This window comes from Thamnophis sirtalis, unplaced genomic scaffold (assembly GCF_051295495.1).
Source record: "Thamnophis sirtalis isolate CommonGarterSnake01/CBP01778 unplaced genomic scaffold, rThaSir2_p1.2 scaffold_11, whole genome shotgun sequence".
Classification (NCBI taxonomy): domain Eukaryota; kingdom Metazoa; phylum Chordata; class Lepidosauria; order Squamata; family Natricidae; genus Thamnophis; species Thamnophis sirtalis.
Window position 1 is genome coordinate 37,888,428 of NW_028261391.1, and position 27,364 is coordinate 37,915,791.

General features: G+C 39.9%; 1 protein-coding gene across 1 annotated transcript in view; it reads right to left on the reverse strand.

Annotated features, from left to right (window-relative positions):
• RAB6B (RAB6B, member RAS oncogene family) overlaps positions 1-15,095 on the reverse strand; it is a 41,545-nt gene extending 26,450 nt beyond the window's left edge. Inside the window, exon 1 of the mRNA XM_014054013.2 lies at positions 14,706-15,095. Coding sequence (XP_013909488.1) covers positions 14,706-14,775 — 70 coding nt within the window. The 5' untranslated portion in view covers positions 14,776-15,095. The remainder of the gene's footprint in view (positions 1-14,705) is intronic.
• Between the last annotated feature and the right edge of the window lie 12,269 nt (positions 15,096-27,364).

The following is a 27,364-nucleotide window of genomic DNA, read 5'->3' on the forward strand; positions in this document are numbered from 1 at the left end:
CTTTATTCATGATTTAGTAGGATATTACTTTTTTTGTGGAGTCCTTGATGATCTCTGAACTGGGTTGATTACTTGCAGATGATTCATTATGCAACTCAGTAATATAATCAGTGCTATATTTACATTTTCTTTCCAGCCAACCAGTACAGGGGCTACTATGATGGTTTGACTGAAAAAAAAAGTACTATTTCCATCCCACAAATATAAGTTATTTTATTATCAAGGCAGATGTTACCACTCTGTCAAAAATTGTCACTGCATTAGTTTCAGTTATTCTCATTACATTTGATAAGGTTGCTTTCTTTGCGGTTTCAACGTTTCCAGCATTTGCTTTAGTTTCAAAATAGGTGAGTAACTTGTTTCTCACTAGGCAATTAATTACCTTTCTATAGTCTGCAGTTTCCTACCCTAACTCAAGAGAAGATACGATGAGGTCTGATCTATCCTTTTCCTGACATGCTCCCAAATGTAACGTGTATCTCAGAAAAATCTACCTTTCTACACACAACAATGAAAAAAACAGCACTCTGATTATGCTAATTAAATGCATAAAAAGGAAAACATTTTAACTCAACCTTGGTTTAACACCATCTCCCCCCTAGGAGACATTGGTTAATTAAGAAACTTTACAGAGCCATTCATCAAGAGCCTTAATTAAGTATGCTAATTCCCTCTGTTGTGCCTGCTATAAAGATAGGAGCTCTCTTTAGGTTTAATGAGCATCCAGTGTTGAGGGCACACCAGCAGGAGTGCAACAACAAGAATCTTTATTGGTTGGAATCTTTTCACACATTTCCATTCCATCAAAATCTCCTGCCAGAAAAAAAGTAAAATACCATATTTTGCTTTACCACTACATTCAGTGGATAAGGCTTAATGCCAGCTAATTTAGTATTCCAGCATTCCAGAGCTATCATTAAAAATATGATTCGCCTGTGGAAAAGAAGGGAATTATTGTTTAAAAGAATGGTACAACTATTTAGCACTTCTTTTAAAAAAAGTATGGCAAGGTGGGGACATAGCAGAGTGATTTTCTTTTAATGGGAAAGGAGAGAATAAATAATATTGCCTCCAGCAGCCATCACTATCGATGCCAAAGACAATTTCATTTTAACACTAACAGGGACAACAGGAGGAATTATTCCTTGTAGAGGGGTTCCACTGTACCATGACATTTTATAATGCTACAACCAGCATCAACTGTGAATTCTATCTTACACTGTTTATGCATTGTCAAGAAGGAGAAAAAGAATTAAGAAAACATGCCCGCAAACGCAGAGCATGACATGAAGAATATTTGCATAAAACCTACATTTGTTAATTTATGGATATAGATTTGATTTTATAAAAGCAACTCATTATGTCAGAAAAACTATAACTAGGTAACCTGTGCACATATAGCTTCTGCCTCCATTTAAATAACCTTTTTTTAAAAAACCAGACAATGTTCAAATTTATCTGGTAAAATAGGACACCCAGCTAGTTAAATGTACAGTATCTTTGAGTTAATAGGAAGGGGGAAGATACAGAATGAATTTTAGCAATTATTCCAAAATTATATTTCTCATATTGAATTTACAGCTTATCCTTTTGTTTATTCCAATATTCAAGATGGTTTATAAGAAGAACCAAGAAAAAAATCAGAATATAAATAACTACTTCTGGATGGTAGATGTCAGCAATGTTGCAAGAATTCTCACAAGCTTTTATTAGCCAACTTTAATTCTATCAATGAAACAAATTCCTAAATCTATATTCTTCACTAAGGGATTTATGGATAGGGCCATTAGTTGGAAAAAGGTTAATCCCTGCACACACACCTCCCTCAACCAATTTAATTGCATTGCTCTCACTTTGTATTACATGAAATAGAAAAAGATACAATTCTGGATCTTCTCTTTCCAATAATTCTTTTGTACAACAGCATTCAGTTGTTAATTCAGAGACTAAACCAAAATGTAAGAATGAGAAATACAAGCTGGTTTGAGGCTTTTGTATAATGAAACAAGAACTCACAGCTTCCCTACAGTGGACCCTATACATGGTTTCTACATTGGCAGCTTATTTGTTTCATCACGAAGGACTAGAATGTGCAAGTTGCAAAATAGTACAAAAAGAAGAGACACACGTCTCCTCCCATTCTTGATAAAATGTAAGCAATCACAAACAACACACAACAAAATAATCTAAATATCCTAATAAAATATCAACCATCACCTCCATCAATGTATAGAAACGAACAGATGATCCAAAAATGTTAGTCCGATTTAATATGTGTCTGACTTCATTGTATACATCTTGCAAGAAAGTATCTTAATATCTTCTGGGATAATCTACACAGTGATTTAAAACTGCTGGAACAAGAACCAGGCAGAAATAATTTGATTATTTTCCAATGTTAGTTTTTGTTAAATACTTTTAAAGATAAGATATAGTATTTGAGAATTCCTATTTCCAGAAAACTGATAGAGCTGAATAGTTTTATTCATTTGTTCACTGAAAAGCTGCAAATGGCACAAGATATATTCTATATAGTAGAATACTTATAGCATATAATTTTTATATTTCTTGTTCTTACCTAAGCAATTATTTACCTATGATTAAAAGCTAATTCTTTTTTTAAAAAGTGTTTTTCTTTAGAAACCTTTAAAAATATTAAATACTTCCAAAAACATTTTTTGGTAACTGAAATCTTTCCAAAAGATTTGGGGCAAATTAGTAATAAAATGAATTGAGGATGAAGAAAAGTAGTTTTCAGGATGAAAGCTAGCAATCAAAGACCAAATAATGTGCTAACATCTTTCACTTTAGGAACAGAAGGTAACTGTAAGTAAATCAAAGTAGAGAAGAAAGCATACACATGGAGCCTCCAGTCAAGGACATGGTAACTGGCTTAAAAATAAAAAGATTTATCAGTTTGTATGAAGGGAAAAGTATGCAAAATATGCCAATGCTGAGGCATAAAGAAAGAAAATAGTAGCAGTGAGTTTCCTGTTATCAGAAATCTGCATGGCAAGTTTTTCTTGCTCTTTGCTATGTCAATTTGCTGAAGAGGCTTATTGTCAATCAGTGGTACTGAGAAGGGAAACTACAGATAGTCCTTGACTTACAACCCCAATTGGGACCAGAATTTTTGTTGCTAAGAAAGGAGGTTGAAAAAAGAGTTGCATCTGATTATATGAGCTTTTTTTGCCACGGTTGTAAAGTGGATCACTGCAGTTATTAAGTGAATCACATGGTTGCTAAGTGAATATGGCTTTCCCCATTGACTTTGCTTGTTGCAGGCCATCTGGGAAGATTGCAAATGGCGATCATATGATCTCATAAATATACAGTATGCTGGTTGCCAACTGCCCAAATTTTGACCATGGAGATGCTGCAACTATTGTACGTTTGAGGACCTGTCATAAATATTTTTTTCAGTACTGTTGTAACTTCGAATGGTTGTCACTAAACAAATGGTTGTAAGCTGGGGACTACTTGCACTGTATAAAGCTTTGTTCCTAAGGATGGATTTTAGATGTCATTTGCATGTGAATATATTGGAATAGTAGGAATATCACTACTTGTCTGCCTTCTTGATCTTGATCACCATGAAAACCATTTTGGAAAACCAGCCCCATTCACTCAAAATTCCAAACATGTCTTAAAGGTTGCTTGTCTCTGCCCTAAATTGCAACTGCTTTCTCCAACTTAACATATTGTTATTTCATATCCTTGCTGCAAGGCAAAAGCCTGTCCAGGTATTTTATCTTCTTCCAATCTTTTTCTGCCTAACCCAATCACATTTATTTTGCCTAAGGACTTTATGTAGGAATACTGGCATTACATACAGCAACCCTTAGGCGCATGTGGCACACATTCAGTATAGGATCCATGCACAGAATCCAAGAAAGAGACAAATATTCAGCTAGCAATCTCTGTAACACTTGCATCAGTCAATCCAGTTCTTCAAAGCCCAGTCAGTCAAAGGTGAAACCTGCTTCATACATGCCTTGCTTGAAAAACTGATGAACGGTTACGCAGCAAAGCCTAAACAGGGAGGCTATTTGTATTCCAGGCGCATGCACCAGCCAGCATTCATGCAAGAACACCAGAATCTTGCACAAACTCACAAAATATTTTCTCTCCTTTTTATTTTTGATCATTACATGCTGGCAACTGTAAAAGGTTATAAACATTTGCTCTTCAGAGTTTTGATCTGTTGCCATTTTCACAGAAACACAAGCTTGCCATTTGCTGTGCCTACAAATCTAAAATAATAAAAAAAGCAGGGGAAAAGAATAGATGGAAGATCCCGGAGTCTAACAATTCATCTAAAATTTCTCTCACAAGAAACCACGTAATGCTTCGCATTCAGGGACTGTGGCTCAATTGACTTAGTTATTAAGGATGGGTTTCGTGAAAAGTGAAATAGATGCATAATGAAACAAGAGGGGAAAACTCAGTTCCACAAGAAACCTAATACAAATATGCAACAGTTTTTTTTAATCATACATCAGCTTACAGAGATTTGGAGGTCTGATTTTATACTATTAAAATCTAGCTTTATCTGGAACTCTAGATGAGAATTTAGTACACTGCAACCAACCCAGATGTTTTGTTCACAGGCAGGTGAAATAAATAAGCCATTTTGGGGGCTTCATGGGATACACTAAATTATTACTAGCAACATGATATAAGTTCAGTCAACACACAAGACTAAAATGGTTAGCTACTTTATTATTCAGTGTGTTGTGCAAGCAGGGACAGAGAAAATTGCCACTTCACTGCTCTTCTTGGGAAGATATTGAAGACAGGGAAAGAAAAGGGACAATTTTTATACATTAGCCAGGCAGCCCAGCCAAATCAATACTAGATCAAAGGTGTCTAGCACAAAACAGTCTCAGCAATTCATCATGGAGGTCACAGGCCTCTTTGACATTATCTGTGGAACGCAGGAAAAATCTGTCCTGACTGAGCTACACTGACTAGAGGAGAAAAAAGGTATTGTGACTTTGAACAAATAACTGTTTTATAGTCTGTCTAGAGACAACTGTCTGCTTGTGATAGGCTGCTGGTTTTGAACAGAGTCCTACTCTTCTTCATCACATTTTTAAATAGTAAAAATTTACAACAGGCTCTAGTATTCTCTGCAGCAGTGGAGATGGGGGCCAATGGTTAGGTGCCCCTAAATAAAAGATACCAGCACACATGCCATTTCGGCAACATCTGCAAATTAAACAAGGCATTTTCTAATCTTACAGCAATTTTAGATGAAATGATTGGGGACTGTCCAACTTCTTTTTTTCACAACCAAAGGCTCAAAGTCCATTTGAAATTTATGACAATGGATAGTCCAAGTTTCCAATTTCCTGTTGGCAGGAACTAATGCCAATCTCTGCCTTGGAGTGGTTTTTGTTTTTTTGTCTTTTCCCACAAGCCATTAAGCTCCTTCAATGCCCCAGGGCCCTTACATAGGCTTTTATGATGATGTTGAACTAGTCACCTAGATTTCTGCAGGCTTATATTACAATCACAAACATGAGATGAAGAAGCAAGGGCAGGGATAGGTGATGGGTAACACTGGAGGCTGATTTTGATTCCTCCTTCTTGGTCAGTTGCAGCTGATTAGCACATTCTGAGTTCCTGCTACAGTTCCTGTACAGTGAGAAAAGCCTTGGGCCACTACAAGACTGTCTTTGAATATTTCTGGCCTTTTAGCTCAATGCAGGAAGGGAGAAAATGGAATGCCCAGGAATAAAGATCTTAGATGCAGATACTTGGTGTACCCTTTACATCTTCACCAGTTCTATAAATGTTCTAAATTCTAAATTATTATTTGGATGGAAAAGCAGAGGGTATAAATATCTTAATAGCACCATTGAAGCATATTTATATGCTACTTCCAATTTATATTCATAACTACAAAGCAGCATATTTCTTCCATTACAAATCCTTGGGATCTTTTATTATCATCAGTGTTCCAGAAAGCATTCTAATTTCATTTTTTACCTCTATAGTTGTGCTGGACTGAAAATATTGCTCTGAGTTCACCTGAGAACTTTGATTAAAACATTAAAGCAGAAGCAGACGACACTTAACTACTCCCTTCTCACTGCATATGCTACAAAACTTTTGGAGCCAATAGTAGTCAAAATGAGAGCTCATAATCAGAAGTTCGACAAAATGAGCATGATTTGAGACTTGCAAAACACGTAATTTGTTCAGAATAGGATGTTATTCATCAAGGATTAGTTTCACGATTTAAAGATGCTCTTAAATGTTAAATTTATTTATTTAAATTGAATTTTTTTATTATACCGGCTGAAATCATTTTATAGCTATATTGTTTCATTTACTGATTGATCTTGTAAAGTGCTCTGCAAATCCCTTGGTGCCCAAAGAATTGAATATTAAATTATTATATTAATTTGTGTATCAAAGCATCACATGTAAGAGGAATAACAAAGAAAATGTTATAGTAGTTCATAAAAATGATAAAATACAGAGCAAGACCACTAGGATATGCTTAGCATCTTTTGGTAACACATGGTATTTTCCATGTCATACCTAGAATTCCAACCACCAATTAGTTCTATGGTCCCTCAACTTGAAAATATGCACCATTAACAGGTTTTCTATGCAACTACACTTAGAGCTTGATTTCTCAGAATAGTCTTTCAGAAGTTCACAGAAAAGGGGGCATCCAGATGTGCTTCTCCAATTTAGCACCCTACAGAAACTGTGGGCAATGTGCAGTTTTTATTATGTTTTATTTGTTTGTTTTGAACATCAGTATCAAAGATCTCTCTTCTATTTAGAAACCTTAAGTGTGATTCTTTCCAATAAAAAATGATTTCTGCTATATTTCATTAATGGGATACAATTGGATACATTAAATACATTTTACAGCTCTTATTAGGTCTCAGGTAGGTATTCATGTTAATGAAAAAGTACACCTTTTTGTAATTTATTTTCATTTTATTTATTTTTCTACTATGAAACTACCTTCTCTTACCTGCTGTCCTGCAGTTTTATTGGACTAAAATGCACATTTCCCCAGTTGCAGGGAAGATTAAGAAGGCTAAATGTTTCCCAGCTTCAGAACTGGAACATTTATCTATGTGTAGGCCTACCCATGTTGAGAGAGGTTAATATCAGGAGAAGAATCTTTCAAGAACGCTCACTGTCACCATTACTATTTGTTATTGCACTGGCAGCAACATCTGCTAACAACATCATCCACCCTATCCCAAGTCCTTGGGAAGGACTCGATCAAGGGCAAGAATGCCAAGTCTGGTTAAACATCTAGCTTGATATGTCACCCACCATAATAATTGCTTTGGTTGGTCATGCAATTAGTCAGATGTTTAGAGTGGATTTGAAGATGTTAGAGGTACTATCATGGGATATAGGCTTTTCCAAGTAAGGTTGCCTTTTGCATTTGATCAATGGTGAATTTGTCAGTGCTGATGGCATTCAGGCGGTGCTCCTGACGTTTTGGGATTGCCCCCAAAGTGCCTATAACTATTGATATTATCTTTGCTTTATTTTTCTACTGTCATTCTACTTCTATTTTGAGGTCTTTATATTTTGCTATTTTCTCCAGTTTTTCTCTTCTTCTGTTCTGTATATGTTGATTCATTGCACAGATGTCCAGATTGGATTTTATTATCATTATATTCTTTACTTTATTATTAATACTGTTGTTTTAGGAAATAGCAAGACCATTTTCTCAACGGAACGTCTACAGTTTTGTCCTAAGCGTTGAGTATCAAAGATTATAAGGAATGGGGAATTAGAAAATTCAGTCAGGAAGAAGAAAAGAATGTGTACATTATGGGAATGCATGAATGAAAGAGTTAAACCATAAACTGACTACTGAGAAAGCAGTAGATGATAAGAGCTATGAAGGGAAACACAGAACTCACGAGAGATAAGCAGTGGTACTGCCAAACATCCTGATGCATAATTAAAGCCCATCCTGATGTCTTATGGAGTGGAAACCACTCTTCCCATGTCTGCTCTCTCAATTAGTCATGCTTGGGCAGAAAAAGCATCTGTCATGATGAACAGGGCTCCTGGGATGGGAAAGTTACTCAGACACGCATTGGCAAGGGTGCAGTACCAAGCAATCCCATTTCCATGGTAGCACAGAATCTGGGGCGAAGAGCAGGCATCACTTCTGGCTGCTTACTCTGGCAGCTCCACAAGTAGCTGGCTCCCCATGCAGTGGGCTGGAACAAATAACATTCAAGTATATGTGGCATTCATAGCAAACTCTGCGCCTCTCCTCGTCATACCAGCCAGCATTGCAGTCTCTTTAGCTGCACTTCCACTCCATCACAGCGGGAGAGAAATTCTTCCATTCACTTTGTGTAAACCACTGGCCTTTGGAAAAGTGTGATCCTGACAGCAGGTACACAGATACAGAATGCTGCTATTCAGTTGCCAGGCAACCAGCAGGAAAGTGAGCAAGGAAGCAATGAGAGGTCATGGGGAGCCCTGCCGATTGGTGATGAGCTTCAGGCCACTTCCCTGACATATGGGCAAAAACACCCAATTAATGTGTGATTCAGGCATGAAAATGCTCGGAGATAAATCTCACCCAGAGTCAAATAGGACTCATTCATATGCAAAAGAACAAGGCATTATAACCCACTGCAATACATTCACACTTATTAAGGAGAAAGATCTACTGAGCACCATGGGACTTTAAACAGTACAGAACACCTGTTTAGTTATCCTCCTGAAACTATTGAATGTGGCTAAAATACTGAACTACGTTCAGCCCAGGAAAGTATGGCTTTCTCTCGCAACGTCGTAAGATTTGCCCGGGAGTGTGCTGTTGATAATATTAACAAGGGCTTCTTCAGACATGGAGAGCAAAGAGGTGAGAAGTCTTACATGATAATCTGGAAAAAAAGAAAGGCACCCTGTTTCTCTTGCAAAACACTTCCATGGTTGGGTATCAGAAAGATAATCCTTTGGATAGTTCTGGGAAATATAAACTGTAAAGGATTTTTTTTTGGTCAACAATAGGAAGTGGTTTGCTATCCCCCCCTCCAGATGTTCTTTGAACTTTCCAGCTTATCTATGATTGTGAGATTTCCTGGTGTATCCTCATCCAAGGACAACCACGCCTAACAATGCTTTTTTCCCCCCAGATCAGCAAATTTCACCAGTTCCTGTGGACTTCAATCAACAGTGATATTTGCTGAACTTTCAGTAAGCTTTCATGTGTGGACTACAAGTCTCAGAAATCCCAAGCCAACATGCTGCCTGGAGAATTGTGGTGTTGAAGTCCACACATCTTAAAGTTCACAAGGTTGAGAAATACTGTATTAATATCTATTGCTTTAATTAATATTCAATTAAGTTTCAAAATGATTACGGTAATGTTATCGATAAGAGCTAATTAGTGCTCGGCACCAGCAAGTTTTGCCTAAAAACGGAAAAGAATGAGTTCTCATCCTTAAATTCATCCTGAGAAGAAAAAAAAGTTTAAACAAATTGATTTACCGAGCTTCCCAATGCATGATCTAAAACAGTGTTTCTCAACCTTGGCAACTTGAAGATGTCTGGACTTCAACTCCCAGAATTCCCCAGCCAGCATTTGCAAATGCTGGCTGGGGAATTCTGGGAGTTGAAGTCCAGACATCTTCAAGTTGCCAAGGTTGAGAAACACTGATCTAAAAGATGGTTTATTTGCCATAACCCATTGAGCAAGATACCACTAAAAGCAAAATCTTAATATGGATGAAAATTCAGTGATGCCATTCAGAATCTGCACTGCTCACATTGTTATAAGCAGAATGACAAACTGAAAAGAATCTTGTAGGGATATAGCTATTACATAGAACTGTAAAAAAAAACCAAGAGGGTGGCAAAACGTGTTCTGCTTTGTCACAAATCAGTTGGTTCAGTTCAACCCCAGGCCTACCGAAACAGGGAGTTTAAAGTAGCCTCATGTCTTTGCCTTTAAGAAACCAAAGTTTCTTAAGTTTTCTTTAACGATGTCTGATAGCTATTTATATTTGCCACCTAATTTAGTACAAACAGCAACCATTTTTTGAGAGAGGACATAAGCCAGTGATGGCAAACCTTTTCAGCACCGAATGCCCAAATCAGAACATGTGTGCATGTGTGTGCACCAGAGCATCATAAACCCAAAGACCAAATGCCTGTTTTTTGCCTGTTTTGGGGGCTGTTTTCAGGCTGTTTTTGTAATGGTCTTCACGGGTGCCGGAATGCTGGAAAATGGCCCCAAAACAGCCCGAAAAATAGCCTGGGTTTTGGCAATTTTCAGTCCATTTTCTGGTGCTCTGGCACCCGCAAAGACCAGTAGGCGTTTGTGCATACCACAAACCAGAAGAGCAGCTGGCAATGTTGCACATACCCTCTGGCATACGTGCCACAAGTTCGCCATCATGGACATAAGCTATCTATATAGACAAAGTGGATAAGAAGGAATCGTATAAAAATGGAGGCCTGCCAGTTTCTTAAGGGGAAGAAACTGGATTATGAAATTAAAAAATCATCTTTTTGGTCCATTCGTATTCCTATGTTAGAAATGAATGATACTGACCCCCCCCCCAAAAAGAACTTTCAGTTTACTAAATCTTTCATTATCCCCAATGGCCACAACTAGCCAGGCCACTATTTCTTTACTAGACCCATTTTTCAGCTATTTAACTATATTTTAATTTTTCATTCACTTAATCACATCCTCTAACCCAACTGAATAGCTGCAATGTGTAGGCTCACACCATGGAGTCCTGCAGGTTCTTCCCCTGAGGGATGCAGCTTGAGTTTGTTTCTTTGTTTTGTTTAGGCCTAAGCCTATCACGTTAAGAGAAAAAGGAAATTAGGAATAATACTTAAAAACAAAGAAGCATGTTCTTTTATTGGATTATTTAATATTTTCCTCGATTCAGACTCAGAGCATGTATTTCTGCACCACTGCAATTGTCTATCTGCCTTAAGAACTGAAACAAAATTAAGAGGCCATCTCCTTCCACTTTTAGCCTCAGATAGCAATCCATGCCAACAACTGACTCCCCCCACCCATCCATGGGTCAAGAGTATACAGTTCACAAGGAAACCAGAACATGACACAATCAGGAGAGGTGGTGAAGAAGAAGAAATATACCAAAGCTATTATTTTAATGGTTTTGTCCTGAGGATAAGGAGGAATGGCAAACACTGATAAATCAAATATTTTTTGTTCAATATAAAGCCATATAATTATTTGAAATATAGCAGCCTATTTTGATGCCTGGGTGCAGGCAGCCAACCAAGGTCATCTGGCTTGCCCTTTTCTGCTCTAGCACAATTTTGAATGCAACGTTTTCAAAATGCAATTAATATTTCTTTTGTCTCTGAGTAGGACAGCTCAAAGAATTTTGCTGCTGAAGGAAGAGTGACGAAGGCAACCTCAGTGTTCTGCAGATCAAGATGCATAATATGCAAGAGGAAGAAGAACCCAATGCACCCTTTCCTACCAGGCAGTAAATGCTAATAGTTATGGTGGTAATTAGTATCTTTCATGACACATTTCGTGACTATACATATTACCTTTCATATAGTGTGGTGAATTCAGTAATTGCAACAAAATACCTCCTGATGGGGCTGGTCCTGAAGAAAGATACTTACTGGCCTATACATCAACAAAACAAAAAACAAAAAAACAAGGAAAACCCTCCCAATGCTTACATAGCCAATATAAGTACAACAGGATAGCCCTCTTGTGTGATTAAACTCTTTTATATCACCATTATTGTGTTCACTAGTGGGACTAATTCTTTTTCTAATTTTGGAATTTTTAAAAAAATGGAATGCAAAAATGCTTTATCAAACTGTGAAAAAGGTGGATCCAAGATGGTCCTGTTTTTTCAATCTTCTCCAATCTGCAGATCCTCTAAATTCTGGCATTTCAGCTCTCTGAATTGCCTACTATATTTGCATGTGAGTTGAAAATAGCCAAGACTGGACCATGGCTAGCATCATATTGTAGCCAGCACAACCAATCGCTACAGGTTGGAGATTCCTGTGGTATAAGTACTGTGCATTTCTTAGCACCCTGCACTCTCTAGGCTCAGCTTCCCAAGTTGATTTGGAGCACAAGGAGTGTCAATGTAGCACCTGTCTACAATTTCTTAAAACATCATACATTTTGAAGGAATCATACAAGAGTTTTAAATACTGGAGCAACGTGAGTGGAAATGAGGAATCCTCAGAATTTCTGTGGTCCAGACATTCTTTTAGGGAGTTCCAGGCTATAGAAATCACTTTGGACATGGATTTGAAAGCATTAGAAACAGCTCATGAAAATGAAATGTATCATTCATCAAAGCTTTCTTATGAAGAAAGGGGATCTCTGATCTAAAATATAGAAATGGCTTGGTTAATAGACTTCATGCAGCAAATTGGTGTTTCTGTGCTAAATTTTAAAGAGGAAGGTATGTCCCAAGAGGATGGTCCCATAGATTGACCTATTATACTGCTCATTAAAGTGATTATCCATGCTTCCTCCCTTTAGTGTTTTTTAATTGTTATGATGTAGATATTATCAAATGGATGCTTAATTTCAAGAAAGAGGAAAAATGATGGGTCTCAAGAGTCTTTGAAGTCATGTGCTCCATATTCCATAAATGCAGATGCTGGTTTGTGGTTTTTCAACAGTGGGACAAGGAAGCGACATACTGGAGCCAGAGATAAAAGTAGCAGTAGGGCCATAATTCAAATTGCAGATAGAAGGCTCCAGGTTCCTTCCCAGTACTCTTAAGTATCATTGAGGCTGGATAAACATCCATTAAATATCTGTCAGATCAACAATACTACTCCAGATGCACCAATGTTCTGAATCAGAGGCTAGGACTGCATTGCACTAAGTCATAGTTTGTTCAATCACAACTGGTTATGTTCACTCATATTAGGCCATAAACCATCACTTACTGACCTCAATGAATTTAACCACGCATATCAAATCACAGGTTTATTTGTTCAACATTTGCCTAAAATAGATTTAGAATTTGTCAGTATGATTTGCAAAGCCGCCAAGGTAGTTAGATTATACTTTAATTTGTTCAGATTTAATGCAGATATGTATGTTATCCATTACACTGTTATGCAAACAATACAGCTTAAGGCTAAACCTGTTGTAGAAATCCAGTCATTATAACAGCCTAAAGCCCATATCCAGCCTTTTGGCTGTCCGGAGTCCAGCCCGCATAGATGGCCTCCATTTTGAAGGTGACTCCTATTTATTTATTTTTCAATTTACATATCAGTGTACCTATATGCTTATGTATCTCCACAGCCCTATTGGTTCAGGCCTTCACAACAGTCCCAGGTTCTCATGTGGGCTCTTGGGAAAATTAACTGCCCACTACTGCATTATAAGCAGCTTCCCATTTCTTTTATAGGCTCTTGACAAGTCTTCTCTGGAGCATCCTACTGGAAAACGGGATGCAGGTGTCTTTGTGGTCCAGTCTAGCTGGGCTGTACTCTCACTCCCTTTGCGCAATACATGCAACAAAAACCAGCTTAGAGAGAATGCTTTGCCAGGATCTGTCTTTTTTGAGGTACCTTGAGGCAAGCCTTCAAACCTGGCCCAAGTTAAGCCCTGCAGGCTGCAACAGCTGTCTTTTCCCTTTCCGCTAGGAAGTAGACTCCGCAGACAGATGCAATGGGAGGGAAGGTTTCTGGACTCTCTCCCTCCTTTCAAAGCCAAGGAAGGAATGATGCGTGGGTGTGGGTTTTGTGTTGTGTGTGTGTATTTGTGTGTAAGCGCGGGGTAGGCCTGAGACAGAACGCCCGCAACTCTCCTCCCTCGCGGCGGAAACAACCCAGTAAGTTCTGTATCTGGTCGCAGACGGAAGGGGGGGGGGGAGAGAGAGACTTGACCAGCGGCAGGGTGTGTCCTCTCTCCCGTATCTCGCTTCCTGCTTTATTTGCGCAAACCTTTCCCAAAGGAGCAGCAGCCGGCTAGCAGAGCGGGGAGGATGGTGGGGAGAGCGGGGAATCACCTGGTTACGGTGCCACCTGGGAGGTTAAAAAAAAAACCCGAAAACCACCCGAAAGGCGAAAATAAAAATTAAAAATAAATAAATAAATAAATAAAAGTGTCTACCTGCACCCGACGCCGCCCCCATCTCTTTTGAAGGAGATCACACGGCTTCTCCATTAATGGGAGGTTTGCCTATTAGCCATCGCCCCCCCGGATAGTTCCCACAAAGCAGACGGGGAGGCTGCCTGTTTTCAAAGACGAAGCGACGGCGGACCGGTAGGGAACCCCCCCTCCACCCCGACTTCGATCTAATCTTGTTTCTCCTTGGGAGCAACCCGGCCTCCAACTCCCCGGATGCTCTTTCCCAGGCAGAAGCGACATTGCAGCCCACCCGACAGGCCAGAGAAAGGGGCCAAGCGGCGCCCCAGCCACGGGAGAGTTGCCGCAATAGAACCTGGCTCGTCTTTCCCCGTCTGAAAGGAGACCGGTCGGGCACAGCGAGCCCACAAGCGAAGGGCTTGTGGGCAGCAGCCGGGCGCATCCAGCTCGTCCCTGTCGCCGCGCACGCAGCGGCCGAAGCTTTCCAGGCACCTGCCGCAGCGAGCCGGGGACACCGCGCGCAAACGCTCCCTCGGCCGCTCCTGCTACTTTGCCGGAGGCGAGCCGGACGGGGAGCGGGGGAGAAGGCGAGAAAGCGCGCCCGGCCACTTACCGCTTTGCTCCCCTAGGAAGACCAACTTGAATTTCCTAAGCGGGTTCCCGAAATCGCCTCCCGTAGTCATGATGCGCCTGGCTCGGCAGAGGGCTGCGCCGGGAGGAAAGCGAGGACAGGGCGGGGAGAAGCAGCGTCTGCAGACTGGCTCCTTTGCTCAAGGCGACCCTAGCGCTCCCCTGCCCTCGCCACCAGCGGAGGGAGGCTCCGACCTCGGCGTTCTATAGGGGAGCCGCCAGAGCCGGGCACAGCCTGCGCTTGACGGGCAAGGACGCGAGTCCGCACCGGAGGAGGGCTGCGGGAGATGCTGGAGCGAGCGTGCTGCTTTCGGCCGCCTTCTGCCGCTGCTGCTCCTTGATGCCGCCTGCCACCCGCTCGCCTCCCTCCCCAGTCCGCGGCGCCTGCGCTCTGGCCCTATCCCGGCCAGCCTGATGTCATGCTGGAGCGCCAGCAGTCCAATGCGGTGCTGCAGGAGAGGGGTGTGCTTGTGCATAGACGGACCCGGATTGCTGGTGGGGAGGGAGGGGCTCGCGGGTGTCTGTGATCCCGAGGAGAGGGTAATCCCAACCCCTGGAGGAGTTGGCTGCACCTTCCCGAAAGCCCAACGGCTTCTCTGCCTCTCATTCACACCCATCTGGTGTCCATCCTCCCCCCACATCTAACCGGCACCTGCTGGGAGTAAGCAGGTGCGGTAGAAGCCACAAGTGTGTCCCTTGAGTAGAAAAGGCAGACGAATTGGCTGGGTGGTGATGAAATTTTCCCATTGAACGATCCTGAATTATAACTCTTTTCTGGTGGTTTTAGCAACAGGAGTTATTAATGGAGATATACTCTGTCTGTCTGTCTGTCTGTCTGTCTGTCTGTCTGTCTGTCTGTCTGCCTATCTATCTATCTATCTATCTATCTATCTATCTATCTATCTATCTATCTATCTATCTATCCATCCATCCATCCATCCATCCATCCATCCATCCATCCATCCATCCATCCATCCATCCAACATGTGTAAACAGGTATACTGGTAACACAGCTACAAGTCTGGCATTGCCTTGCTGTATTTGTTGGGTGTGGCAATGGATGTTAGGGGTAGTGAACAGATGAGACAGATGGGCAAAAAGTGTGAGTGTTAGTGACCTCATAGATTAGGGGATAATCCTTATTGAATGCATGCATGAATACTCATATTTTATACTTGTTCAATGATATCAAATTCTTTCATATTTTTGCAATCAAATAACATGAAACAATAACACTGTGTTCCTAATGACAGCCAGTTTGGTGTAGTGACTAAGGCACCAGGCTAGAAATCCGGGAGAATGTAAATTCTAGTCACTAGTCACACTGTAGGAACAAAGCCAACAAATGACCTTGGTCCAATCACTCAATCTCAACTGTAGGAAGTAGGCAATGGCAAACCAGCTCTAAAAAAATCTTGACAAAAAAACTGCAGGGGCTCATCCATGAAACAACACTTATTCAAAGTCACAAATTCTAACAAATTGCATTTTAATAGTCTTCTAAAGTAACAGAATAATGCAGTTGGGAGGGACCTTGCAGGTCTTCTAATCCAACCTCGCTCAAGACCAATGGCTGTCCAATCCTTCTTAAAAACCTCCAGTGATGGAGACAAGTTATTTCACTGGTTTATTGTTCTCACTGTCAGGAAATTTATCCTTAGTTCTGCTTTTTGAACTTAATTCACTAGAAAATTTTATCAGGTGTAAAAAGTATTATTTTAACATTGGTAAGATATATGGTTTCAAATCATCTGAATACAGAGTCTCATTGAAACCAGTCAAATGGCTGTAAACTTGCAGCTATAAAATAAGTTCAGATAATAGCTCACTTAAGCTTACTTCAGTGACTTAGTGGTGGTAACCAGAAGAAATCAGTCAGGTCAAGCATGAACTGCAAATGATGAAATTGTGGAGGTAGAAATATTGAAATGATCAGTGGCACTAAATTTTGCATTATTGTACTCACTTGTATTAGAATAATGCTTACTGAACTTTGTAAGACTTCTGAATAGATATGATTGAGGTTATACTAACTTACACTGGATCCAACTAATGGATAGGGAGAGGGAGGCATTTAGCTTTGTTGCTTGTATTTAAGGTGAAAAATAAAGTAGTGGCTGCAAAAGTGAAGATAAGGGTCATAATACCCTTTCATACCCCTTTTAAAAAGATATATGGAGCCTAAAGTTTGTTATTAAAAAATATTTCATATGACAGGGTAACCATTGATTATCTACATAAGTGAAATTTTTGTTGATTTGGTGAATTCCTTAGAAAAGTTTGGTTTCTTCACCCACTCCAATGTGCATCAATACCATGTTCCTGTTTATGAGAAAGATATGCCTATACATGTTCATTTTGTGGCTAGGAATCAAGCCAAGAATCTTTTAACAAACATTAAAGTAGGAGAGAGGTGAGTGAGAATGATCTTTGAGCCACACGTGCATCTTTTCCCACTTCAGTTATCAGTTGAAGTTAGTTCAACCAAGATAATGGAGTATGGTGAAGAAAAGTATCAGTCTGATTGTTTCAAATAATCATATTTTGACTGGGACCAACTCCATGTGTTAAGTAGGGCAATTGCTTAGAAAGCCCAAGACCAAATCTGTGATAGCTTATATTTTTTTTTATTATATCACAATGTCTGTTTGCATGTCAGTCCATGAAATGAATCCTAAATTAAAAGTGCAAGTCACAGCTATAATAGCATGTAACTAACTGATTATCTTGAGAAAGCTAAGCCTGGTTAGAGCTGGTTATGTATGTGGAAGACTACCAGTCTCATGGTTAGAGACTACACAGAGATTTTTTAAAAAAATCTCTGAAATTAGATTTTATTGCCAAGAAAACAACCTAGACATGTCCGTTGAATCACCAGGAGTTTGATTTGAAGAAAATGTTACTTTTAAGTGTAGAGCTCACGGAGTCTAGTTTTGGGCTGTCTGAAAGTACTATTAATAACAATATAACGTTTCTAGACATATAACAAAGATCTTGCCTGCAGTGGACAGGTGTGAGACACTTCTGTAGTTTTTGCAGTTGGATTTGCTTCCCTTATTTTAATAAGAGAGCCACAACGAGGACATCGGAAGTCATCAGGTATCTCTTCTAAGGATCAAATGTCTTCTACCAGGTCTTTGAATGCATGCAAAGCATTTGGGTCTATTGCTTTGTAGATCTCAGCTGGAATGTCATCCTGCCCTGTTGCTTTATTTGAACTTACTGTACATTGATTTCATTAATAGAAAGAAGCATGTTGAGGGTACCAGGACTGGCAGGAATCTGCAGTAAGTATCATGATCAGTTGTGGATTGGCCTATAAAGAAAGTTGGAAAAATGTTTAGCCATGGCTTTTCAGTCCTTCCTACCCTGTTTCCCCAAAAATAAGACCTCCCCAGATAATAAGCCCAATCAGGCTTTTGAGCATATGCACTAAAATAAGCCTTCCCTGAAAATATTGCAACACAACAGCAGCCATGAGGTGACCACGCTTGCCACCTCCTGGACCTCAAAAATATTAAGACCTCCCTGAAAATAAGGCCAAGTGCTTATTTTGGGGGTCAAAAGAAAACAAGACCCTGTTTTATTTTCAGAGAACCACGGTAGTCTTTGATCAAGCTTGACCCATCAGATCACAATAAGGGGAAGCATCATGTTTTATGGCATTCTGTGGGAAGATGAGATGGTGTTTTGTGCATACAGTCAGAGCCCTGCTGGAGAAGTTCCCAGATGACGCTGTAGGATGGTGTCCATCTTTCTTTTTGGTGAAGCTAGCTCACCGCCTGTAGTACATTTTGGAAAATATGTGAGAGTGAACAGAATGTGCTAGTAGTCTTAGGTAGCCAAACTACTGCTATGTACTAGCATTATAGTCTGGCTAATGTAACGTCACCATATGCTAAATAAATAAATAATGGCATTGGAGAACTTTTTGATGTCATGCACATCTGCATCACTGGTGGGGTTCAATTTTTTTTCTACCGGTTCTGTGGGTGTGGTTTGGTGGGTGTGGCTTGGTGGGTGTGGCAGGGGAAGGTTACTGTAAAATTCCCATTTCCTCCCAATCAGCTGGGACTCAGGAGGCATAGAATAGATGGGGCAGGGCCAATCAGAAGTGGTATTTACTGATTCTCCGGACTACTCAAAATTTTCGCTGCTGGTTCCCCAGAACTGGTCAGAACCTGCTGAATACCACCTCTGGTCTGTATAATGTTCCCCCTGCACAGCCTTCTTCTGCCACCATTTATCCTGTATTTCGCACAGTTCCATCTGTATTTGGATTGCATGTGCTTAAATTTGTCTTTCTTTGAGACAGATGATGATTCATTCTGCCAGTCTGGGTAGGCTTTTCTCTTGGCTTAAAGGACTGCTAAAATGTCTTTGCAGTTTTCATCAAATCAGTCTTGTGATGTGACTGGGTTTTCAATCCAATACAGTTATCACAGTCTGCATGATGACATATTTAAACTATGGTGTGTCTACTTTTCTTAATAGATTCCTACAAGCAGCAAACAGTATTTCATTAAGTACATCTTGGGCACCTTGGACTTGGTCTAACTCTTGTAGTCTACCAATATAGAATGACTTACAGTCCTTGGTTGTATATAATGTAAATGGGCTATGTGTAGGCTGAGGACTGACCAGACCAGCTTGTGATGCAGCAATTCACATGACATGAGTGATGGTGACATCTTTTAAGATCTCACTGGTATATTATGACATAAATTTCAAATAGGTGCCAGTGCTTGGATCTGTCAGCTTTGTACTTTTGTAGCAACTAGGTAATTTTGTACTTGTTGGGAAGTCTGAACATAATTGTTTATGATGCACAAGTTGCTTTCAGCATATTTGCTCAGAAACAGCCCTTTGACATTTTGTTTTCCCACCTTGTATCTTCCAAAGATTCTGTTCCAGTTGTCACTGTCTTTGTCCACCCTAGCATTGAAGCCTCCCAGAATGATGAATTTATCGCTGCTGGTGGTTGTTTGAATAATTTGCTCCAAGTTGTAGAGAGCTTCCTTCCTCTGGACTTGTCAGAGTTGCGGCATGGGCACTGAGAATGGTGAGAGTTGCTGATAGAAAAGCAGAACTCCATTATGTGTTCAATATTCTGGTGGTTAAAGTTGGGATGTTCTTCAGCAGAACAGATTTGAATGCAAAAAAACCTGTTCTAAAATGCCTTGACCTCATGTGTGGACTCAAAGGATGAGAACACAAGATGTAGGTACAATAGAGCTCACTAAGTAAGGCATTGAGGAAACACTAACATCCTAGCTGTTAGAATATTCAGTTAGCTATACCCTCCTAACTACTGCATGCTTCCTATCCACATTTTAATTATCTGTTCATTTTGTTGGGTATCCAGATCATTTCCTGAAATATATGAAGGTACATCCTCAGTCTGTTGGATTTCATACTGTTTGTGAATGGAAAGATGCCCATAGAATAATGGACGTGTATCAAAAGGAAGCAATAAATGGAAGAGGGAAATGCTACTCTCAACTTACTTTTAACACTGCAGCTTGGAGTTAAAAGGAAAACAAGGTGAAATAATTTTAATTTCTAGTATTTATTTGAAAACCAACAATGGGATTGATTATTCTTTATAGAACATGCTTAAAAACTTTGTTCTTCCATAATTATATAACTAATTATGTTTGACTTTAGGAATTAGAGTTGGATCTATTAAATATAAATAGTGTAAACTGCATAGGTAATGGCGCTCGGTGGTCCAACCTAGATTTGCGGCACATTTTCTGGGCTTTCTTTTTCCTTTAGAAACCAGCCAAGACATTGATTTATCTGTTGGTTAGCAAATCTAATGCTTGTTTGTTCAGTAAAGCAAAGCAATTTTGCATGTTGAATAGGTCAAATGTTAAAGCAAATATTTCTGTTGCAAGAATATCCCCTTTCCCAGTACTCCGAGTTCATTTTTTTGCTACTGTGAATGAAAATAAACAAATATTTGAATTTTCATTGTTCACTCTGTTTACATTTCTTGTTGAACTTATACACTGCCTTTTTACAATTTACTTTGGCCCTCTTTCTACCCTTCTATTTTTCATCACCTACACGTAGTGTTGCCCTTGACAATATCTGATTGATTTGCCTTTCTTTTCTCTTTTGACAAATAACTTCCCTAGCCAAATGTTGAAACTATTCTATATGTTTTAGAGATCTTGAAAGGATTTTTATTTGATATGGCTTTTCCCCATTAGAACACCAGAAACAAAGGAAACTGTAGCTGAAAGGATCTCTTTTCTCCCAAGGTCATAAAAATCACAGAATTTAAGCTGCCCATTTAGGTCAAGTTCAATAACCAGAAGAACAGAACCATCAGTGCAATTATTGTTCCACAATAGGACTTTTTGAAGTGGTGAACTATTTTTAGCATCTGAAGTAAACAATACCCAGACAGATTAGTAGGAATTTTGATAGTTCTGCATTAAAAAATATTGTAAGTAGCAGAAGAAAGGGAACGCTAAACTATAATTTAACTACAACCCATGGATGGGCTATTTGGAGGATAAGCTGTCTAGTTGTTTATGAATTCTAATCCCTATCAGCCCAGGGGAAGAATTGCCAAGTAACTGAAGGGACAGATTTCTCTAGTTTAAAATTATTTGGAGTCATTAGAATATCTGAGAGAACAGGACTGTGAAACATGTTATTCTGGATGTTTAAAAACATAAACATCAACTGAGTTACCTGGAAATAATAAATGTAGGAAATGAGACATTGGGCAAATGTTTCTGTCTTTGATTTTATTTCACTTGTTTTGCAGCAAAGATACGTAACAGTACTGAGTACTCAGAGTAAGAGAGCAAACCAATATATATATATAAAAACACACAGAGGCAAATAAATTGGAACACATTGATATAAACTAGCTTGATCAGCTGTTTATAAATGTCTAGCAAATATGTTCCCGTGATACTGAAGTGTCCTGCTGTTTGGATATGAAAAATATCTCACAAAGGAAAAGCCAGTATAAATTTAAAAAAAATTACAGTTGCATCTAACCACAACATAGACTTGCAGTGACAACATCTTTTTTGTGATGTATTGACATGAAGTTGCCTTCATATCACCCCTGTCTATACCAGGGGCCAATCCTTAGCTATTTTGATTTTAAAACATTTCCTCACTTAAATTGGCCACTTTCAAGGTAAGTCAAATGTGTAAAAAAATCTGACCATTCTGAATTATTCTGCAAGTGGCTCAGCTGATTGATAGATAAAACAGAACATTTAAAAACTTCCAAGATGTTGAGGCCATTTATTCCTAGACTCTTATATACTATTGATTTATTACATTGATAGCAATCACAGATGCATTTTCAGTTTCTCTCCTGCTTAGCCTATTCTTTCAAACTAATATTCCCTGGCCCATTGTTTGGTCAAGTGACAGAACTGGCCTTATCTCCCCTTTACTCCATTTCCCCAAAGAAGCAGGCTCTCTATAGCATGATATCTGCAAAAATTACATGTGATACACACTTTTCCTAGTTGGAGGATCACACTTGCCTGTTGGGTGGCATGACTGGGGGGGGGGGGACCACACTCCAAAGAAATGGGGAATGAAGCTAGAACAAAAACTAAATTGTGTTTCATTTCATTTCTAATTGAAGTTAATTAAATATAATTCATGAGTCTGTATAAATTACCTGTATGTTTAATAAATATTTTCAATAAATTTGTAGTTTGGTAACAATCTTGATATATTTGTTTTAATCCAAATTACAGTTTGAGGTCTCAGTTTTTGAATTTTGGGATTATGGTTGTTTTTTGTTTTTTTTGCAAGTCATGTCCTGCTGTGACATTACCTTACTTGTATTGAAGTAAATAAAAATATAGGTTTGTCTCCCCGGACATGACTTTCTTAGAGGGCACATAGGAATTCTATGCTCATTGTGCCTCCCACCTCCACCCCCATCTTCTAGCATTTACCAGATTTGGGAATAAGAAATGCCACTATCTGCTTGCAACAAACTCCTGAAACTTCTCCTCCAGTAGCCAGATCAAACAGAAGTCTCTTCAGTCTTAATCAGCTGAAGTAAGATTTTCTTTGCTGAGCTAGCAGTTCATTTCGGTTACTTTTTAGTTATTGGTGAGATAAAAATGGTTCTGCCGAACAGCGAATGGCATAGTTATCAGACAGGCATTGAAGAGAGTTAATGAAGCACCTTGCTGAGCAGATGTCCTCTTATCTTGATGTTACAGACACCTCCGTACAGATTTGTCACCTGCACGGTGTTTTATTAGCTCCCTTTGAAAAACTCACTGGAACAGGAAAAACATGTTGGATGATATATCACAACACACTCACCTTTCTGGTAATGGAATCATAGATGTTGCAGACTTGTATGAGTACCATTGAGGATGAAGGCAATCCATAGCTCTGAATGAACCAGTGGCCAAGAGCTTTCCCTATCCATTTAGTTTCAACCCGATTCCCCCCCGTTTCACTCTCCTTCATCACCACATACTTATTCTTTTTTCTCCTCTTTAAATTTGAGGTTTCCACTTATCTCCATAACATCAAAGAAAATCCCTTCTTGCCCTTATTGTTGGTATGCAGTTTCCTCCATCTGAGGTCCTGTACTAGAGACCTGGGAATTTGAAGATTCTCTGCAATACCTTAGCTGTTCCTAATACTGCACTCTTCTGGAGACAAAGCGATGATGTCCTGGGATCTGTTGTAGGAGCCACAGACCCAAGTGTTCCTACCATTACTGGCAGTGGTGGGATTCAAATAATTTAACAACCAGTTCTCTGCCCTAATGACTGGAAGGGTGGAAGTGACAGGGTGGGCGGGGCCAGGGACTCAGCCTCTGTCAGTCAAAAGAGGGCACGGGGGTTAATTACAAAATGTGGGCTTTGCTTTGTGACATCCAGATCCAGCAAGCAAGGGAACTGTGAACTGCACAGAAAATACACTTTTGTTTGGTTATCAAGAAATATCCCCAAAGTCAGATGTACACTAAATGTAGACTGACTTTTAACTACACACCTCCCCACCAAACAGCAAATTTTGAAGCTCCGGGTAAAGAGGATTCATTTTAGGATGAGTAACCACAGTTTGCATGTTGGAGGTTCCTAAAGGAATGCTGGGAAACTCTGTATTTTAAAGGACATTTGAGGGAGGGGTGCAGAATAGCCCTTCTCTGCCTGAGACTGTAGAGACCTACACCAATCAAAACACTTTTTGTGAAGCAACTGATAAACACTGAAAGGGTAAGTCACTAGTATATGAAAATAAGAGCAAACTCCACTCTCTTTTAGTACTGATGATGTTACCTAGTTTGGTAATGAAACATCTGCAAGAAAACCATCAAGCTCAGAGAGCACCACAGAATTCACAGTTCAACCCTAAGCTACAAATATTTTCTTCTATCGATAAACATTTTTGGGTTAGAGGGACTCAGAGCCTATGTTATTTGAGATGGTTCCCTGTGGATTTCATTCTAAATTTTGATATTTCTATAAATAAGGAATGTAGAATTATAATGGCCAAATATTTGATCCTTCATACATAAAAAAAATACAAAGCTAAGGGATGAAAAACAGATTTGAAAAAGAAAAGGCTCAGGAAAGAAAAAGAGTGAAAGTATAAGAAAGAAAGAGGAAAAGACGGAAAACTGAAAAAGAATAACTTCCAACTTTCTTTGGTACAAGTAAAAAAGTATATCAAACTTTTACTCTAAGATTAACATTTGCTTACATTATTTCCATAATCCTTTATTTAATCATCAAAGCCAAGGTCAACTTTTAATTTCAGTTTCTTACAAAAAGTCCTGTAAAGATTCATATCACTTTAATCACTATTTGTTAATGAAACCACAACTGATTTATTTAATTGCACCAAACTCTAAATAAAACAGGAATGGAAAATCCTAAGCTCTAGTGTAGACCCATGCTTCTCAACTTTGGCAATATTAAGGTGCATGGCAGTGTTGGGTTGCTAATTTTTTTACTACTGGTTCGGGCGCGTGCAACACCTCTGCGCTTGCGCAGAAGCGTCCGGGTGGGTGGGTGGAGCCACCCGCTGCCACTACTACGGTTCGTCCGATCTGGGCCAAACTGGCAGCAACCCACCTCTGGTGCATGGACTTCAATACCCATAATTCCCCAGGTAGCATGAAGTTCACCCATTTTAAACTTTGAAGATTGAAAAACGCTGATGTATAGAAAGGGATTTTTGTCATTCCTCCCTTACTGGTTCTTACTTACAATCATAATGTAAAATCACCATTCCCATCTCACCCTAGAGCAGGGGTTTGGGTCCTGGAAGGCCTCCTGCACCATGCTGGAAGGCAAAATGGGGCACGGGGGGACTCCGAAGAGGGGATAGGTGGGCGGGGCCAGACAGAGTTGGGATTAGCCAGTTCTCTGAACGGGGCAAAAAGTTCACTAGCGGTTTGCCTGAACCAGTGCAAACAGGCTGAAGTCCACCTCTGCCTACTGAAACTCTTTGGCTTTTACTTTCCATATCCTCTTTAATTCCTTCTTTAGGCCCTGTTACTTCTCCAGTTTCTTGTACTACTTCTTCCTGCTACTGCTGTCAATTGATACTTCTACATCCATTACCACCTCTATCTTTGGGTGGTAGATAGGTGGACACCTTGTCCATTACGCAATGTCTGGGTGATTGGCCAATACCTGCCTGGATCTGGAAGTCCCACGTGTTCTAAGGAATGCCTTATCTCGACTTGGGAAGGTTTAACCCATACATTGGTGCAGCTGTTCATGTACACAATGCCAGCTACCTAATTGTGCCATTCAATGTATTCTATTCTGTCATGCATTTCACACCCTGTCATTATTTATTGGACTGTCTCTGGGGCCTTTCTGCCTGGATCTCCGAGACTTTCTCTACCTGGGTCTCAGACTCCTGCTTCTATGGATCTGAGTTTTGGTACCTATTCTTGTGCTGCTTTGGTCAGACTCTCACTATTGCCTTTAAATCCAGCCTTTTTCCAGCCATTTCCCAATGTCTGACATCTCAGCTATCTTTGATGGTACATCCCATTCAGGTTTTGACTTGCCACAGCACTTCCTTTGCTTGATCTTTCTCAAATGTCTGTGGGTATCTTAAGCATTCTTTAGCAGCTCTTCTTTGGATGCCATGTACTCCTGGATGTTCTGGGGTTTCTCTGGGACAGTGGTTTTGAAAGCTACCAAACTGTATCCACCCTTTTTCTGGTTGGTATAAAGGTTTTGGGTGTTGGACTTGCAGTGGAAACTTGTGTGCATTGTGAAGACTTCCCAGTTTTCACATTGGCAGCTTCTATATCCTCCATATTCTCCTCGGTAACCAACAGGTTATCTGATAACTGGCAGGGCATGTGTTGATGGTGTGATTTTTCCTCCCATTAAGCTTGCCTTCAGGACTTGTCTTAACCTTTGCTGATACTTGATACTTGAATGTTGCTGTCTTCCTTACACCTTTCTCATGATTCCCATGTGGCTGTGGGATACCAAGGTACTTTTAGCTGGTCTATATGTCTACTATGTGGCCCACTGGTAGTTCCCCCTTCCATCAGTCTTAACTATGTTCCTTCTCTTTACTTCCATCTACAGTCTAAATGACATCCCAATGTCCTCACGGTAGATCCACATTAAGCGGATCAATGGCTCACTTACTCTTAGCATACACTTGACATCATCAATGTACAGGAGGTGACTGATTGTAGTTCCACTCTTAAACTGATACTAATACTCATAGTATTGTGATAATTTGGCCGAGGAAGTTTAAACATATGCAAAGCAGAAATGGGGACATTGCAATACCTTATTATATGCCTCACCTAATAGCCACTTATGTGAGCTGTCTTGAGTTGATTCTCAGTGTTGTCACCCACAATCCTCTTGGGGAAGATCCTTAGTGTCCTGTTGACATTGTATAGTGCCAGGTATCCACAGATCTGTCCATTTCCCCCTGAGTTGTAAGCTCTCCTGTAGTCAATCCAGGTTGTGCTCAGATTGATCTGTCTCGGCCTTGAGTGTTGAGGATGGCTGTATTTATCTTTTAGCATCTGGTGTTTTGAGCCTCTGGTGTTGTTCCAAGTGCCTTTCTGAGCTCATGTGGTGGCACGTATGGTCCTGTAGCTTGATGGCTATGATACCTGATAGGACTTTCCAAGTTTTGTGAAGATAGGTTAATGATCCATAGTTGGACAGTGCTGTTCCTTTGTGATGGTCTTTTATGATCAGCAATATCCTTCCTTGTATTAGCCAGTCTGGGTGGGACCCTGGTGCTAGCACCTGTTTCATCTGTGCTACTAGGCATTTATGCACTACTGTTAGCCAATAGGTGTAGATCATGTCTGGGTCCGGTGCTATATAGACTTTCACGTTGTTGACTTACTGTTGGCTATTGTGCTACTGTGATTGTAACTGGTTCCTGTTTTGGGAGATCATATGGTCTGCTTTCAGGTCCTGCAGCCATCTGTGCTACGTGTCTTTTCTTTCTTCCATATGTTCTTCCAGTACTGTTGTTACTGTGTTGCACTGCAGTTAGGTGTACACATGGATGGTTGTTTGGAGAACAGGGCATTTGCCTTCTTGACATCTGCTTCTCTAGTGTTATCTCCTTAGGTTTGGTAGCCAGGGATGTGAATCTTTTTTTAGCAGTCTCTAC